Below are 16,797 nucleotides of genomic sequence, written 5' to 3'. Positions count from 1 at the left end.
CGTATTTTAAAGGAGCTTGGAAAGAAAAGCGTCTGGACTTCTTTAAGTTACTTGAAGACGTTTCACCTCTCATCCGAGAAGCTTCTTCAGTTCTAGGGTCAAATGGTGGAGAGTCCCAGATATAAACCTAGTGGGAGTGACCCCCCGCAGAGGGACAAAAGGACCCCCTGATGATCCTCTAATCGCCTGAGCCAAGGTGGGAAACTGGGCGTGGGTCCCAATCAGCCAGAGTTTCGGGTGTGTTCATTGTGAAACCTGGCCCCACCTTATCATGCGAATTCCTGAGGTCAGATGGCCCAGGATGTGAGTGGGCGTTAGGGCGTCTGGGAAGGGATCTCAAAACTGGATTATAGATGGCAGAGAGTTGGTGTCGTAAACCCCCGCCTCTGTTCAAAGATGGTCGCTCACAGTGGACATAGATGGCTTCTTTCACTCCTCTTTCAAACCATCTGTCCTCTCTGTCCAAAATGTGAACATCGAAAGAGTGTCCTTTATCCTTAAGATGCAGATGGACTGCTGAGTCTTGTCCTGTGGAGGTGGCTCTTCTGTGTTGTGTCATGCGCTTGTGAAGTGGCTGTTTGGTCTCTCCAATGTAGAGATCTGGGCATTCCAATGTTCACATTTTGGACAGAGAGGACAGATGGTTTGAAAGAGGAGTGAAAGAATCCATCTATGTCCACTGTGAGCGACCATCTTTGAACAGAGGCGGGGTTTACGACACCAACTCTCTGCCATCTATAATCAAGTTTTGAGATCCCTTCCCAGACGCCTTAACGCCCACTCACATCCTGGGCCATCTGACCTCAGGAATTCGCATGATAAGGTGGGGCCAGGTTTCACAATGAACTCACCCGAAACTCTGGCTGATTGGGACCCACGCCCAGTTTCCCACCTTGGCTCAGGCGACTAGAGGATCATCAAGGGGTCCTTTTGTCCCTCTGTGGGGGGTCACTCCCACTAGGTTTATATCTGGGACTCTCCACCATTTGACCTTAGAACTGAAGAAGCTTCTCGGATGAGAGGTGAAACGTCTTCAAGCAACTTAAAGAAGTCCAGACGCTTTTCTTTGCAAGCTCCTTTGACTACGATGACCTGGATGACTGAGAACCTTCACAGACATTCTGGCGTATTTTCTTTTCTTTCAGTTTTGATTATAATCTTTTGATATTTAGAATTCTTAGTTAATAGTTTTGTATTCTTGTTTCTGTTATTATTGAATCTTCATGTTTTAGTTTACTCCAAGCTTCCCCAGCATCTGTTTGAGTCGTGTCAAGCCTTCATTTCTGTCAGTGTTTAGTTTCTTCCTGCTTTATTTTGATAGTCACATGCCTTGTTTTACTTCCTCTAGTTGTTGTTTTACTTAGTTTCAGGTGTGTCTCGTCACCCTCCTGTGTCCACTGTGGACTTTAGGATTCTGCAGATTGTAGACCAGCTGAAATAAAAGGCAGGCTTTAAGTTGTTCTGTATTTAGTCTGTATTTAGGCACTATTCCTGCAACCCTTGGCATGAACAGAACTAAATTCAAGTCATAATATCAACACAGACAGTTTAATAGTTACTTTAAATGAATTGTAATCAACCACAAACTAATTAAATAGCCACCGTAAAGCATTTAAAGCTCTCTCGCTATGATGCTACACTATACTGATTGATTTGTCGTATAGAAGCTGCTGCAGTTTCTGGAATTTAGATTTTCGCACTGTTCCAGTTGTTAATTGCTAATAAGCTTTGTATTTCATATACTAAAATAGGCTCAAGTTACTTTGCATTGAAGCCACAGTGCAGCTTATTTATGGTACAGTTTCTCTTAACAACCAAAATTTGATCCCTCATTGTGTAATCCGGTGCATGAAAGCCTCTGTCGTGATACGTCTCTATTATGCAAGGATACAGTAGAGATAACATTCATAATTTATGGGAATGATCCTCTCTGAAAAATGAGACCCCAAAGCTAGGGAGGTCTTCACTATGACGGCCAAGCTGCTTTGGCTACCCTAAATCGTCAAAATGCACGATCTGTCAGAGTAGGTAGTAACATGTTAAGTACTTTATATAACTTACTGTATTTATGTAACTTCCTGGAAGAATCGGTGTAATAACAGGAATCAAGATTTCTGAAAAACTTATTTCTTTATTTTACTTTATTCATGTGAAAATAACCCACAGCTGTTCTACCAATGTGATTTCAATTATTCATTATTTTCTTTAAGATCAGCTGTTCTAATGGTCGGACTTAAAAAATCACATAAAAAAAAATAAAAAAAACCTTAAAACACATGTACTGTTATAAAACTGCAAATGGACTGGTTCTTATATAACACTTTTCTACTCTAAGCATTCTCACAAGCGCTCCTTTTTCTATGCTTTTTCAACATAAGTGCATTAAATCTATAACTCATACACATTCATACGCTGATGGATGAACCAGAGAGCAGTTTGGGATTAGTATCTTGCCCAAGAATATTCAGACTTGAACAGCCAGGAATCGAACCTCCAACCTTCCGATTAGTAGATGAGCTGCTTACCTGTAAAATGAATCCCATAAAGACTAAAATTCTAAACCTGGTAATGCTTTTGTAGCATTTTGCTTTGTATTAAAGTGTTTTACTCAATAAATTTTAACCTTGAAATGTTTGCAGCACATGTTTGTCTGAGTGGTGATTTTATAGAGCATGGATGGAGAAACTAGAAATGCACATGCTGCCTCTATGGGTGATTGTTCATGTGAGAGGGGAGATCCATGTGGATTTTAATCCAATCTTCTGTCATAAAGAGGCACTCAGAACAAACAGGAAAACAATAAAGCACCATATCTTGGTTCACTTGAAGTCTACTGGAGCTGGCTGAGCTGATCACTGCAATACATATTTCATCAGCATCCTAGTAAAATATGCATCCAAATATGTGTATGGAACTCTCATTGTACATGTCACATGCACATTTGAAACGTATTATTATTTATTTCTTTGAAACTCAACAATGGGAGACACAGTTTAATGACCTTTAGGCAGAGGTCATTATTACAGATGGTCTTATTAAGAATTTTCTGTAGACCTCTTGGGTCTTTCAAGGTTTTAATGCTCTAAACTGATTTAATAAAGGTGTAAACTATGACTCGGCACAAGACAAACTCCATATAATCCCCACTAATACCTGTTTACAGCTTAGTCTGGCAGCGTTTTATATGCTAATTCATTTAAAATGAGTCCATAACAAATAATTAACGTGAGGAAATGATTCTGCCAAGCCAATTAACCTGTGGCTCATGCAGCAACATTACACACTCCATTGCGTTTCTGCAATCACCAGAGTTTTGCAGAACATTTTTTGGAGGTCATGCTAATAGCAAGTCTTCTTTGTTACGGTGATAGTGCAACCGTGGAGCAACTTCCTTGCTGCACCACAAAGTCATACCACAGTTTGTCTTGTGGCCAAGCCTTGAAACAGAGCGTGTGATTTTGTTAACATACACCAAAATCCTATTAAAATGTGCTGGTGAAACACTGAGAAACCCTTTAAAATAGATAATTTAAAAAGGTCACGTCAACTCTGTCTGTTGTACTGCATGAAAAGCTTCTCTTTAAGTTCATTACCTTCCTGTAGCCATCTGAAGACAGCAGGACAGATATTTTGATAAATCTGCAGCCTCTTATCAGAGAAGTGTATCGTTATTACACACAGCTGTCCACTCTGTTTCTTTTTATTAAATCACATGCAAATAATACTGAGCCACTATTAAATGAAACACGCACATCACTACGCACACAAGCCTGCCGATAGCTTCATACTCTGCCTGTGTTTGTGAGAGAAGCCAGATTACCGGAGGATCGTGATACAGCAAAGAAAGCAATCCCAAAATTTTATCAGTGGACAATAAAATATTGCATCATTTGCTTTATGAAGGTAGATGTGCGCACACGCTAGTAATGTAATGGGGCCGGCTCTGTGCCTCCACCACCATCCTTTCACTGCTTTGCACTGCTGAACAAATGTGAGACATTATCCATGAGTTAGATTTCCTCAGGGAGAGCGTGCACACGCTCACTTCTCTGAAGCACAGCGAGAAGTCATTCTGATCAATTCTAGTTTTTTTTTATATCTTAAAAGAAGAAATTCTATAAATGACAAAACTGAATACAGCTGGCTCAAAATAATGTCAGTCATCAGTGTAATCTAATGATGCAAAGAAATCAAATTCATTTCCATTTGTTTATTTCCCCCTGGGGAGCAGGATTAAGAGTTGATCGAGCTTTGCATTACTGACACCATGGAGCTCTTTGCAGGAGAGGCCAGTGAGGTGGTTTGCATCACCAAAAACGAGAGCAGTTTGCAGGAAAGTTGGGAAATGTTTGAAAAATGATGCATGGGTAGCTTTTGCATGCATATCTTGAGAACTGGATTTGGTTTCACTGAGAAGAAAATAAGCACAAAAACAGGACAAGGGCCTCCCACCCACAGCATCATTTGTTCTGGTATCTATTCAAGTAAAGGTTGTGCTGAGAAGATGCTTTCTCTTTTTTTCCCCCAGCAGCATCCTCCTGCATATTCATATAATTGTTTCCTGGGAGTGCCCCAGTTTTCCAGTGTTTCCTTCAAATCCTGACCACATTTAAAATGAGTTTCGGATTTAATTTAATACCAAACTCCCAAGAGCTGCATGTTCTCCTCTCTTACCGTTAAAGAAAAATAAATCGCAGCATATTTAATCACATTCTGAAAAATTCTTCACTTTTCGTGTGTTTAAATCTAACTGCAGACATACTGTATGTCAGCACTATAAGTGATTATGTTGACTGATCTTTTCACATTTTAAAATTAGTGCTTGCACATCATCTGTTTGCATGTTCATGTCATCTCATACTCCCCAGCTTCAACACTCTGTTTGGAACCTGCATGGGGTTCAAGAGCTGGTTAAGAGGACAGGAGGCAACATGCTGCCTTCTTATGGTTCATTCATTTTAAATGACTGCTGCACATGGATCACTGCTTATATCATGTATAGTGTACATTATAGCAAAAAAGTTTCAGTCTGTCGGGAGGCAGCAGTTCATTCCTGAATTCACTGTGCAGCATAACAACAACCGCCAAAATACAGCAGAATCAGAAAGATCTGTTCAGCAACAAGAAGAGAAACAGTCCTGCAACAGATGGCACGGGCCCCACAGAGCCCTGATCTCAACATTATGGAGTCTATCTGGGATGAAGAGACCAAAGCAACTGAAGTTGTCTCAGTATCCAAAAGAACTGCTGCAAATTCTCCAACCCAGCTGCAAAACCAGAGTACTTGAGTGCCATGACAAAGTTCATGCATGTTTATCAGCAACAATAAAGGCAAGTGATGCTCACAGTACATATGAATTAAACTGAGATGAGCAACATTTAAGGCATAACTGCATTAACGTGGCAAATCTCCGTTAACGAGTTACTGCTGATCGCCCTGTGCATGGGGCTGCACAGTGTCAATGCGTTAGCGCGGTTAGCTCGTTAGCGCAGTTAGCTCGTTAGCGCAGTTAGCTCGTTAACGCGCTGACACGGGATTTCTAAAAATCACCCCGTAGTTCTTCAGCTAAGACACCTGAGTTAGAAAACAGAAACACTGCAGTCGTCTGGGCAGTAACGAACGCACCCTGCGATCTGCGTCTCGGCACTGCCTGCGTACTTTATTTATACATGTCTTATGTCTGTGTGTGTGTGTGTGTGTAAAAATAACAACGTCACTCAGAGCAACGGGTTATTTCCCCTTTTCTACATCTGTTCTCTAAAAACAGGAAGTGATTTAGTAGCTGAATAAGTTCATCACAAAAGTTATTAGGTGAAAAGTCACATAGACATGTAGATTGCCTAGTGATCAACAAAAAGCACATTTCATGAAGCTGATCAATTTATATGAAAACAAAAATCCCTTGACACGCGCTGATGCTGTCCAGCGTCGTCCAGCACTAATGTATGTATAGATAGATAGATATAAAATCCAAAGCCATCAATAAAGCGTATTAAGCTGTGATGCTGCTTTCATTTCAAGATGTCCAAGTGCATCCATTACCTCATAGGTTTCTCTTCAGCATAAAGATGTTTAGTAGCCTAACTGCTGCACATTCCTTTTATATATACAAATCCCTAAAAGATGGATGTTGCTGTTCTAAAATTCACCACGTGGAGTCTTGAACTGAGCATTTTGGCTTTTGTCATTAAATTAGCAAAAAGAAAAAAATCTGATAAAATGAAAGACTTGCTCATACAGTAGCAACTTATCAAATACAGGGTAGCCATGCCCTAAAGCATACCCTACTTTATTGCCTATGTTGCTGTAAATGGGACCATAATTCACACAATGAGCACTGGGCTGTATCTAAGGGGTGAGGGACTTGAAAGTAGTAGGTTATTTTGATAACCTCATTAGGAAAAACCTTTCTTTTGGTGTAATAAATAAAGTAAGGAGCACGGTCATTTTCTCACTGACAATCCAATCTGTCTTCCTTTTCAACGAGAAGAGCCACCACTGCTGGCTATTAGATGGTATGTAGAGTTTGTAATTATTTGTTTTAGGGCTTTTTTTCTTTGCTTTTAAATAATGACAGCATCAGATAGACCGAGGGGTGGAATGCTATATATCTATCCATAGCATATAGTCACACCCACACAGGTTAAGTATCACATATTAAGGCCAATCTTGATTATATAACTCTACCACTGTTACTTTTAAACTTTCATTGTTGTAGATAGCAACATGTTTAGCAGAGGTGTGGACTCGAGTCACATGACTTGGACTCGAGTCAGACTCGAGTCATTAATTTTATGACTTTAGACTTGACTTGAAAAAATGTTCTAAGACTTGTGACTTGACTTGGACTTTTACACCAATGACTTGGGACTTGAATTGGACTTGAACCGGTTTACTTGAAAAGACTTGATATTTTACCCCAAATATAAAATTTAACATGCATATTATATAGAGATTGAAAATGTGACGTCATTCACGGGTAGAACCGCAAAGGATTCTGGGAACTCGTGGCAAGCGGTACTAGCGCACGCAGGCTTTCAATTAAAATCAGTTATACAGCGATAAAAAGAAACACAAAAATGTCAAGAAGCCGTTGTATTATTAACTGCAATAGCCAGTCGCATGACAGCCACGGGAAGCCGACGGGTAAAGAGATCGGTTGTTATCGGATTATGTCGTTGAAGAGAAATTGTTCAGCCATGTTTCCGAAGTAACAAAGACGCGACGGATGGCCTGGATCGCAGCCATTCAAAGATCAAATATAACGTCCCAGAACCCTCCAGCTCACAGGTTAGTCTGCTCCAAGCATTTACACGAAGGTCAGTGTTTTTTAGTAGTTAATACGTCATTTTCATAACATAATTAGTGATATAGGTTACAAGCAAGTCTGGCGCTGAACAGAAATTGTCGCGCTATGCTCCTTTATTTATTGTGCATAAATAGTGAATTGTCCTGACACAATATTGCGTTTCGCTTCTGTTATTATGGTACATTGACAAAAACATATACTTTTATTCACAGGATAAAACAGGGTTTTTGTATCACTAATTGTCCAGTACGATTACAGCATATATTATTGTCACTGCTACATTTCTGTGATGGGTACCAGAAATTATTTCCACTACTAATTAATTACCGTTGAGCTCAAAGGTCCTATTAATAAACGGTTAACGAATGTGTATTTATGACGACAATTTGTGAGACTGGTAAACTTATGATAGGTACGATGGTCTTTCGTTCTACACGGTGCGTTTCAAGGTCCTGCACCCATCCGTCGGTAAACTGTACCTGGGCTTGTTGCAGTGACCTGAAGTTACTAAACTTCATGAGTGTGTGCACTCACTCCAAGAACCGTATGATTATAAATATGCATATAAATATGCTAAGATGAGATAGCTGACTTCATCTAACTAGCAAATGTTGTCCAGGCTACGTTGGTGATACAGTTTTTTTTAATGTGTATGATATTTTTGTCATGCGATTTTAAAGCCGGTCCTACAACCGCATCCAAGAATAACATGCAGCTTATCTCAGAACTGTTGGTGAAAATTATTCTTGGAGCTAGGTTTAATTGAGCTGCATTTTAAAGAGGTGCAATTTCACAATTTGTGTATATTTTCTACGTTCACTTTTGTCATGTGTTGAGAAAAACACAGATTTAAAATTACATGGTCTAATATTTACATTTAGCATAACTGCAACATTATTTTTTCGTTTTTTTTTTTTTAAAGACTCGAAAGGACTTGAAATTCAAAGTTTCAGACTTGTGACTTGACTCGGACTTTTACACCAGTGACTTGAGACTCGACTCTGACTTGCCTGACATTACTTGAGACTTGACTTGAGACTTGAGGATAAAGACTTGAGACTTACTTGAGACTTGCAAAACAATGACTTGGTCCCACCTCTGATGTTTAGCATTTGGCACGCTAACTGCCTGACTGCAGAAACTGACAATGATTGTTTAATTGTTGCTTAATAAGATGAACAGAGTGCCACTTATGACAGCAACAAGCTAGTCACATTGATTGGTTGTTAGGCTGTTATTATTAGTAAGCATGCTGTTAACTGATGATGTTGGCAAACTTCAGACAGTATACTGATTACAGTTTGCTACAGAGGGCTGTGCTAAGCCTTTCTGGTGTATCTACTGAATCCAGATATGTTTGGACCGAGCAGGTCATTGCATTAACACTGACGCCAGTAGGAATAGCACTCCTATGCAGATAAAGTCAAGAAATATTTTCAGGTCGAGTCACAGAGATTGAGAAGCTGTAGTTCATGTGGGTGCTGAATTTGAAGCTGAGACACCTTCAAGTCATGTTACATGGTAGGGGTGGAAGATTTTTGAAGATTTATTCTGGCTGCAAGAGCAAATGATAGGTCGAAACATCATTTAGAGTGAACAGGTTCTGAGAGAATACTTGAAATATTTGCAGTGTCCAAACATAACTTAATCTGTAAAAAGTGAGAACACCATGTGGTGAGTATTGGTCTTTCAAACTAGCATTAAGTTCACAGGATGCTAGTTTTCCCTCTATGTGTATTCTGTGTTAGACCTCAATTTAATTTAACCATGAGAATATTTGTAGTATATGCATCCTGCATTGCTTAAAAACCCGTAGAGGGATGTGTGTGGTGGTCTATATTAATCAGCGAGTACCAATGGGAAGAACACATTTCTATTTATAGCATGTCTGTGCCTCACACTTACTATGTAAAACCTGACTTGGATGCTACATTGCCTAAAGAGGAGACTAATTGCACCACATCATCTTTAGGTTTAGTGTTAAAACGCAGAATGTGATGATTTAAAAAAAAATCTGCTAAAGAATTTTCTGTAGGTTTCTGTATGTTTACCTTTTGCAAAGACGCCCAATTTACAGACTTAAATGAGTAAGAATCAATACAATGCACTGACAAACAGTTTAATTAATGGCATTACTGACTGTTGAATATCTGTATCGAAGACAGCAGTCAAAATAAACAGGAAATAGAGAAAGATCTGCTGACCTGGGAGGACATGCCGTGGCAGGGGTACAGGATGGCTTTATCATCGTCCTCAGAACCCTGGTCCAGGCAGTAGCCACTGGCCTTGCTGTTTCTCACCTGCAAGAAAAACAAAAAAGATGATGTTTCTATGAAGCTGCTGAAAGCTCCAGTATTTTACATATCCAATATTCTTAAAAACAACCAAACAAACAGCTTGTTTCAAATATTCTCCATTTGAACATTTGAGTGTTAGGTGCAAGAGCAAACACAAAAAAGTACATAAGCATCTGAGGAACTGGAGAACCACACAAGTTTATTCTATTCTATATTCTATTCGATTCTAATGGCAGTGTACCCTCAACAATAGGAACGTGTTATATGTATACGGTTAGCATGGTGCCAGATAATTTTACCATCTCCTACACTCTGGGCCCTCTGTATTTAAATACAGCAGAAGTCTCAATGAAACTATTCTCATTTGCATATTTTATTTGTGTGTTGGGTGTCTGTTGTCTGAAAATTTGGAAAAGTATGAAACACTGACTGAAATTAAGCTTGCAACACTTTTCCATTGCACGGAAAGTCCAGATGTAATTCTTGGAAATGTCTTTTGACAAAATTACCATATACATAAGTTAAAGTTTGCCATGATTTTGGCTGTATTTAGATGAAAAATTATTAGTTTGAGTGAAGTCTGGAAGGGAAATTTTTTCTCTCTCTCTGATTAATTCACATCAGCTAGTGGAGAAAGTTTGCCTGCAGGTCTTTCTGGTTGAATGCAGTCTTTTCTTTTCTAGTTTTTGAGTTTGCACTTGCAGTTTGACTAGCTTTAAGGAACAAAACTACTTGTTTAAGTTATGAAAAAGTATGCAGTTTGTTTAAAATATGTCATTTTGTCATATGTCAAAGCTCTGAACTTGATCTAAATGCCTATGCTCCTATATTTGTGGGACTATTCATGACATTTCAATTCAACTGTATTTGTATATAACCAAATAACAACAACAGTCAACTCAAGCTGCTTTACATTTTAAGGTAAAGACCCTACAATAATAAAAAATAATCCCCAAAAATAAGATGACCCCTATGAGCAAGCGCTTGGCGACAGTGGGAAGGAAAAACTCCCCTTTAATGGGAAGAAAGAACCAAGCTCAGGAAGGGGCTGGAGTGATGGGAGAAAGACAAAAGGACAAAAGTGCAAACGTATCAAGTACATAAGGTGTTAAGTACCACAAGGTATATTTTTTTAAATCAGGAATTTAAAAACATATTTGAGAAGATATTTCCCCCTAAAAAATAGATTAATAGCTTAACTCCATACTCCACCTCCACCCACCAGTGGGGTGCACCTCACAATTTGCGAACCACTGGTGTATGTGAAAGGAGAAGCTGGTAGAGACAAGCTCGCTGAGTATTATTGAGCAGTTTTCTTACTGCCTCTCTTCTCAGCCTTTTCGGTCGGCTCCTGCCTTTCTTTTCCATTTTATTTACAGATTAGTGTAGGTGGGATTTAATTCTCCTTTAGGCACAATCTATGCAGTGAAGAAGAGAGGCAAAGGGGTGCGAGCACTGCAGATAGTACAGTACAAATGCTCAACAAGACATTAGTAATGGCAGCTTTCTGGGACACATTTTAATTTGTCTGTTGGGCGGTTATTGTTACACAACTAATTTTACTCTTGACATGTTTTAGTGTCAATCTAGAAAAAAAGTCTAACAGAAAGTGACTAAACCAGGGAAAAGACTTCTTTAGCATTGATTTTAATGAGAAAACAGCCAAAGAGGATCCCTGTGAGCTGAGAAAACGGGGTAAATATGAATATTTTGTACAAAATGTTACCACATGAAAATGGCCCAATATTATATAATTTAATAAATTACCGGTTTCACATTTGGTTCAAACGAAAATAATAGTATCAGAGCAGCCTTTCAAAACCTATTATTATTTATTATCTAAGAAGGTAGATAATAGTCTCTTGAATGTGAGCCACCATTTAATTCCTCTGTGCATGTCACAATACCTCTGTGATACTAGATCCACTGTGGTTTGTTCACACAGCAGGCTGTATTTTCTCAAAGCGATGATTGAGCTTTGATAGATATTATCGGGACACGACCAGCCCCAGTTCAGTCTCCCCCCTGTCCTCCAGACCTGCAGATGATGCACTGAGCATGAGGCCCATGTTTGGTGTGATTTGAATGAGTAAGGCTTCATTTCCAGGTTGCGACATGTCTATCATGTAGTTTTGTCAGGGAGGGTTCCACTCGGCTGGTCTGGTCAGCATGGCCGAGCGCGGTGCTGATGCTCGGTGACAGATGAGGCTCACTTCTGCTCTGCTGGCTGTGTGGCTAGACAAGGTAAATGTTACCCAGCTTGTTGACAGATCTGAAATAGTGCCACTTAAGTTAATGCCACTCTGAGGAATCCATCTGGGTGCCAGAGCCAAAACAGGCAGCAGAGGGAACAAAAGGGGGAGTAAATTCATAGGGCTTTGATGAATTGTGAATTCTGATATGCAGCATATTGATTAGGCTGTTCTTTTGTTCCCACCTATTTGCCAGTCCATCTGTCTGTGAGTGGGATTTAGCAAAAACCAGGCCAGATTTGGTAAAAAAAAAAAAAAGGGGAAAAAAAGGTTTTAATAATTCAGTCAGACCAGCAGCTTGTGAACAGGCATGCCAGACAACACCCTAGGCTGTTAAGGGGGCCCCCAACAGTTGTCCTCAGTTGGAAACCTCCCCTAGGGCATACGAAAAATCCCATCAGTTCCAGAATGGGAGTGTGTCGCATTGCTTTAATGAGCATTGTTGTGACGTGATGTTTGCAGTTACTACTTTGTAATTTAAACCCATACATAGATGAATATTGCATTATTTATGGTTGACTAATAAATGATTATGATATTTGATCTATTAGCCTTTGGCAGTGATCTGCGCTTTTTCCCAATGCCCTTCTAGTTTTCCAGGTGTCCATTGCTGAAATTGATATGAGGTAAACAATGCGTCTCAGCGAACCTCCAAATAGTGTCTGAGTCAGGAGTGTGTTCAATTCTTCAACCTGTTATAATCCTGTTGTCTTCCCCCCACTGTGCTGAGTGCATAGCCAAGCCCAATCAAATTAAAATGGAAAACTAATAAAGTATTTGATTAAAACTCATTATGAGGAGCTGGTACAAATCCTGTGTGGTGATGTTGCAATTCCTTAGCAATATCATACCTTAGACTAGCTACACTCAAATCGTTTGTTTTTTTCTAAGATGTACCACTCCATCACATTAAAGGTCATCATCACATGTCACAAAACATCCTAATAATTCACTCCTTTATTTCTGTGATTTATTTGTAGGATCAGCCTCCCTGCCTCAGCTTTCACATCCTCTGCAAACTCCAGTGGTGTGAAAAAGTGTTTGCCCCCTTCCTGATTTCCAGGTGTTGTGAATATTTGGCACCCTCACATGTTTCAGATCCTCAAAGTGAAAAATGCACAATTCTGTTTTTAAATGTTGATTTCACTGATTAAGGGAGAAAAGTTGTCCAAACCTACCTGGTCCCGTGTGTAAAAGTAAGTGCCCCTCTTGTTTAATCATGAATTATCTGTGATTAACCCCTGTTTTTGTTTAGTTTCACTAAACATACTCAGGCTTGATTACTGGCAGACCAAAGGAGACCAAGGAAAAAAATAAAACCAGGCACGTCTCACATTTGCCAAAATACATCACGATGATCCCCAAGACATCTGGGAAAATTGTATCTGGACCGACGAGGCAAAAGTTGAATTCTTTGGAAGGTGTTTGTCCCCTGATGATATGGCAAAATCAGTGTTTACTTTCAACCATTTGCTTAATGTCTTCCTCACCTCGCCATATGTGATGGTGTTGTTATAGATTCGCATCTCTGGGTAGACGTGATCAAGGTACCAGCGGAAACTCCGACATTGCAGCCTTTTCCTTAAGGCCAAGCGCTCCGAGACATCCCCGAAATCAACCCCAGGGTTCTGTCAACAAATGGTACAAAACAAAGACAAACACGCATGAAAAAAGCCTCTTAGCCAGCAGGCATTTTAATTATTAGAGTGAAAGCTGCTTGAGAAATGGAATATGCGAGAGTGTCGAGGTGCTGAAAAGAAAAGACCAACCTTTTAGTTAAGAGCTGGATAGATGCACCTGTCATGAAGGACCTTCATTGTTCTTTCATTACACGTGATTCAAACTCTAATCAGCTGCTTAATTATGAGCCCTCACGGCCATGCCGGCATTACGGAGGTGGCTTCCTAGATTGATTGGGGGAATGCCTAATAGCTGCACTACCTGGCACTGAGGCTTGATTCAGACGCATGCACACACACATGCAGCCATCTACTCTTCAGTCAGTTCGCCCCCATCTGTGTTGGAATCCACAGTCAGCTGCTGAACGTGCTTCCAACATCTGTTAATAATAAATTCTAGATGGAAATATCCACTTTTTGTAGCAACCATAAAGCGACACTAAAAAATGCATTCAATTTCAGTGAGATGTTGTTTGGTGTTTGGACTTGGAGCCGGCCGCTCTGGTGAATCATAAAGCCTTCCCCCACCAAGGTAATTGTGCTCTCAGCAGATACCTTAGACAATAACGAAAATCAGTGATTGTGTATAGGGGGAGGCTGGGAGGAGAGGGAGGGGGGTAGATGGAATAATCGTAGTTAGGCCTTTCTACTGTACACAAAATAACTCTGCGCCACAGGACAGCCGAGGTAATAACATGCCATGCCACTGTGCTTGTAATTACACTCAAGAAGGGATGTGGTCTGATTGACTACTTTGTCAAAGGTGCTGCCACCCCCAGCTCCCACATTTCGACTCAACATTTCCAGGCGGCATGCAGGCATCAGCAGCGTGCCACACCAGTGTGTGACGAGCCCACATCCTGTAATTATTTTGTTAGGGATGTCAGTGAGCTGTGCTGGACGGCTTTCTTGAGGCCTTCACTGCTGTCCTTCACTGACTATCATCTCATTCTGCATGGCTGAAGAGGCAATTAGGATTCAATATTAAACTCTTTATTAATGAAAATAGCTGTTTATTATTAGACTCTTGAAAGCAATTAAATGAAACTGATACGTATGAAACTAGACTGATTGGAAATGAGGCTAATCTCCTTCACTTGATGTACCTCTCTCATCTGTTTGGAAAGAGCATCTACTGCTTTCTGCCTGTGCTCTGCTGCCAGTGTGAAGGTCAAACGGGATGAAATCTGAATTTTGAATTTCTATTGACTAGCGTCTCCAGAGGCCTGGTTGCATGTCTGAATGAGAAAGTGTGACAGGAGGAGACGGGGCAAAAGAGAGCTCGTGGATTTCAATGAGGGTGTAATCTAAGACAGAGAAAAACTTACATTCATGGGAATGTTCCAGGCCATGTAGACGTGGGATTTGTATTCGTCCATCCACACCTCAGCGGCTCGCAGGGCATTGCGCTTGGCGTAGTAATCTATGTCATTGTTGTAGGGTTTTTTGGTGCGCTCGATATGGGCCACTCTGGCGCACGGGAGGACTTCCATGCTCCCACCACACTGCCACACCTACACAGCAGAAAGAAAGAGTTCAGATCAACAGCTACACAGCTCCCGCCTAATGTAGAGGCCAATCAAACTACAGGCATTGAGGTTTAAGGATAATTAATTTAATTTATACAAAAAATACTGGTTTGCTGGTTATTACAACTTGGTTTTGAATGTAGAGCTGGCTATTATCCCTTATTCCCTTGCTCATAGTAGATGTCTATATAATCTGATGTCTTTTTGGAAATACAGGAATCCTTCCTCACTGGCTTTATAAAACTCAGATTCTACTAGAGAAAGGTATATTTTGTATGTAGTATTGAACAGAACTGAATTCCACTTCAGAGCAAAAATATTCATTAAAATATGAAGTCAAATGTTGAAAAGCCACATGCAAACAGCCTTGGCAGAAGCACAAATGAGGACTCAAATAAATGCATTTGATTTTTTTTTAATGACTTCTCATAGTGGAGTGAACAAGGTCAAACAGGCATCTTCATTAATTTGTCCATGGTATCATGGTCATACTTGAGCTTGCTGCAATTTATCTCCATCAGCGAACTGCTTGAAAAATATAAGATACATGCATCGACACAGAAATCTGCTGCACATTTAGGGTCACAATCTTTATCCACCATTCAAAGCGACAGAGTGCTGCATAGGTTTTCATTATTAAAGAGGAAAAACATACTTGCAATTAGTTTACAGCTATGTTATGTCCTTCTTCTTGTTTCTAACATAGCACACGTGTTCTCAAAGATGCATTTAGTTGTTACATTATTACATATTTATTTATATTATTTGCTGAAGTGAGCGACAAAATGAGGGACAAATGGATTTGTAAGCCTATGGCTCATATTGTAGATACAGTCTTCATAGAGGTACCTATGACAACTGGAGAACTCTGATGCCACGGAGTGCTGTGCATATGACACTGAAAAAGAGGGATATACTGCTTGAAGCCAGGCAGTGAAAAATGCCTTCTTTAAAAGCATCAATCACAGCTCAGAAAACTGATTGATTGCAGACTGTGTGATGTTGTGACCCTCGACTGACATACTCAATGGAAAGCTACAGTGGCAGGCAGTCACATGGGAGTAATGCACCCATTTCTTTCAGTGCCAGAAAAGATTTGAATTTTAAAACTCTCTGCAAAAACACATCCATATCTTCAAATCTCTGCCATGGTGTTACAAAGTGCCTGAGCAATTTCTCATGCCGTATCACTGGAAGGCCACAGCATATGGTATGTCCTTCCAGCCGTACAAAATATCACCGCCTCCACCACCCACAGTCTCTTAATGACAATTGCCACAAAGCGTAACAGATGTTCTCATTCATTAACTTCTCTATGACCCCAAAACGATACCCCCTGCTTGGTGTTTAAGGAACATGCTGCTGCAAAACTATTTTCTCAATTAAGTGCAGATCTGGGATGATACCCGTTTTCTGCACATCATGCTTATTGAATGTCATGTGAAAAGATGTGAATAAATACAGCGTCTGTTTTTGGTCATTTTCAAAATAATGATATATGATTCAAACTCTTGATTCTTATTGTAAGACTAAAAGAGTACTACTGAACTCTGAAGGCACTTCATGATGCCATTTGGAAACCTTAAAGTGCTAAGCAAAGGCCCTTTCACCAATGAATTGAGTATATTAGTATGGTAATTTAAATATATTCAGAGATTCCTGCTCCCAGTGATTTATTATTAACAACCTGTGACCAGATGCAATCAAGAAATGTTTGAGGTGTGTAGCTG

The 16,797-nt window shown here is 40.0% G+C and overlaps 1 protein-coding gene across 1 annotated transcript in view; it reads right to left on the bottom strand.

Moving 5' to 3' along the window:
- galnt9 (polypeptide N-acetylgalactosaminyltransferase 9) overlaps positions 1–16,797 on the bottom strand; it is a 108,638-nt gene that overhangs the window by 1,974 nt on the left and 89,867 nt on the right. Inside the window, exons 7-9 of the mRNA XM_004558551.3 lie at positions 14,867–15,052; positions 13,350–13,487; positions 9,515–9,610 (exon numbers count right to left, since the gene is read on the bottom strand). Of these exons, the coding sequence (XP_004558608.1) occupies positions 9,515–9,610; positions 13,350–13,487; positions 14,867–15,052 (420 nt within the window). The remainder of the gene's footprint in view (positions 1–9,514; positions 9,611–13,349; positions 13,488–14,866; positions 15,053–16,797) is intronic.

This window comes from Maylandia zebra, linkage group LG12, assembly GCF_041146795.1.
Source record: "Maylandia zebra isolate NMK-2024a linkage group LG12, Mzebra_GT3a, whole genome shotgun sequence".
In the NCBI taxonomy this organism is placed as follows: Eukaryota; Metazoa; Chordata; class Actinopteri; order Cichliformes; family Cichlidae; genus Maylandia; species Maylandia zebra.
This window is presented reverse-complemented; position numbering and strand designations above follow the sequence as displayed.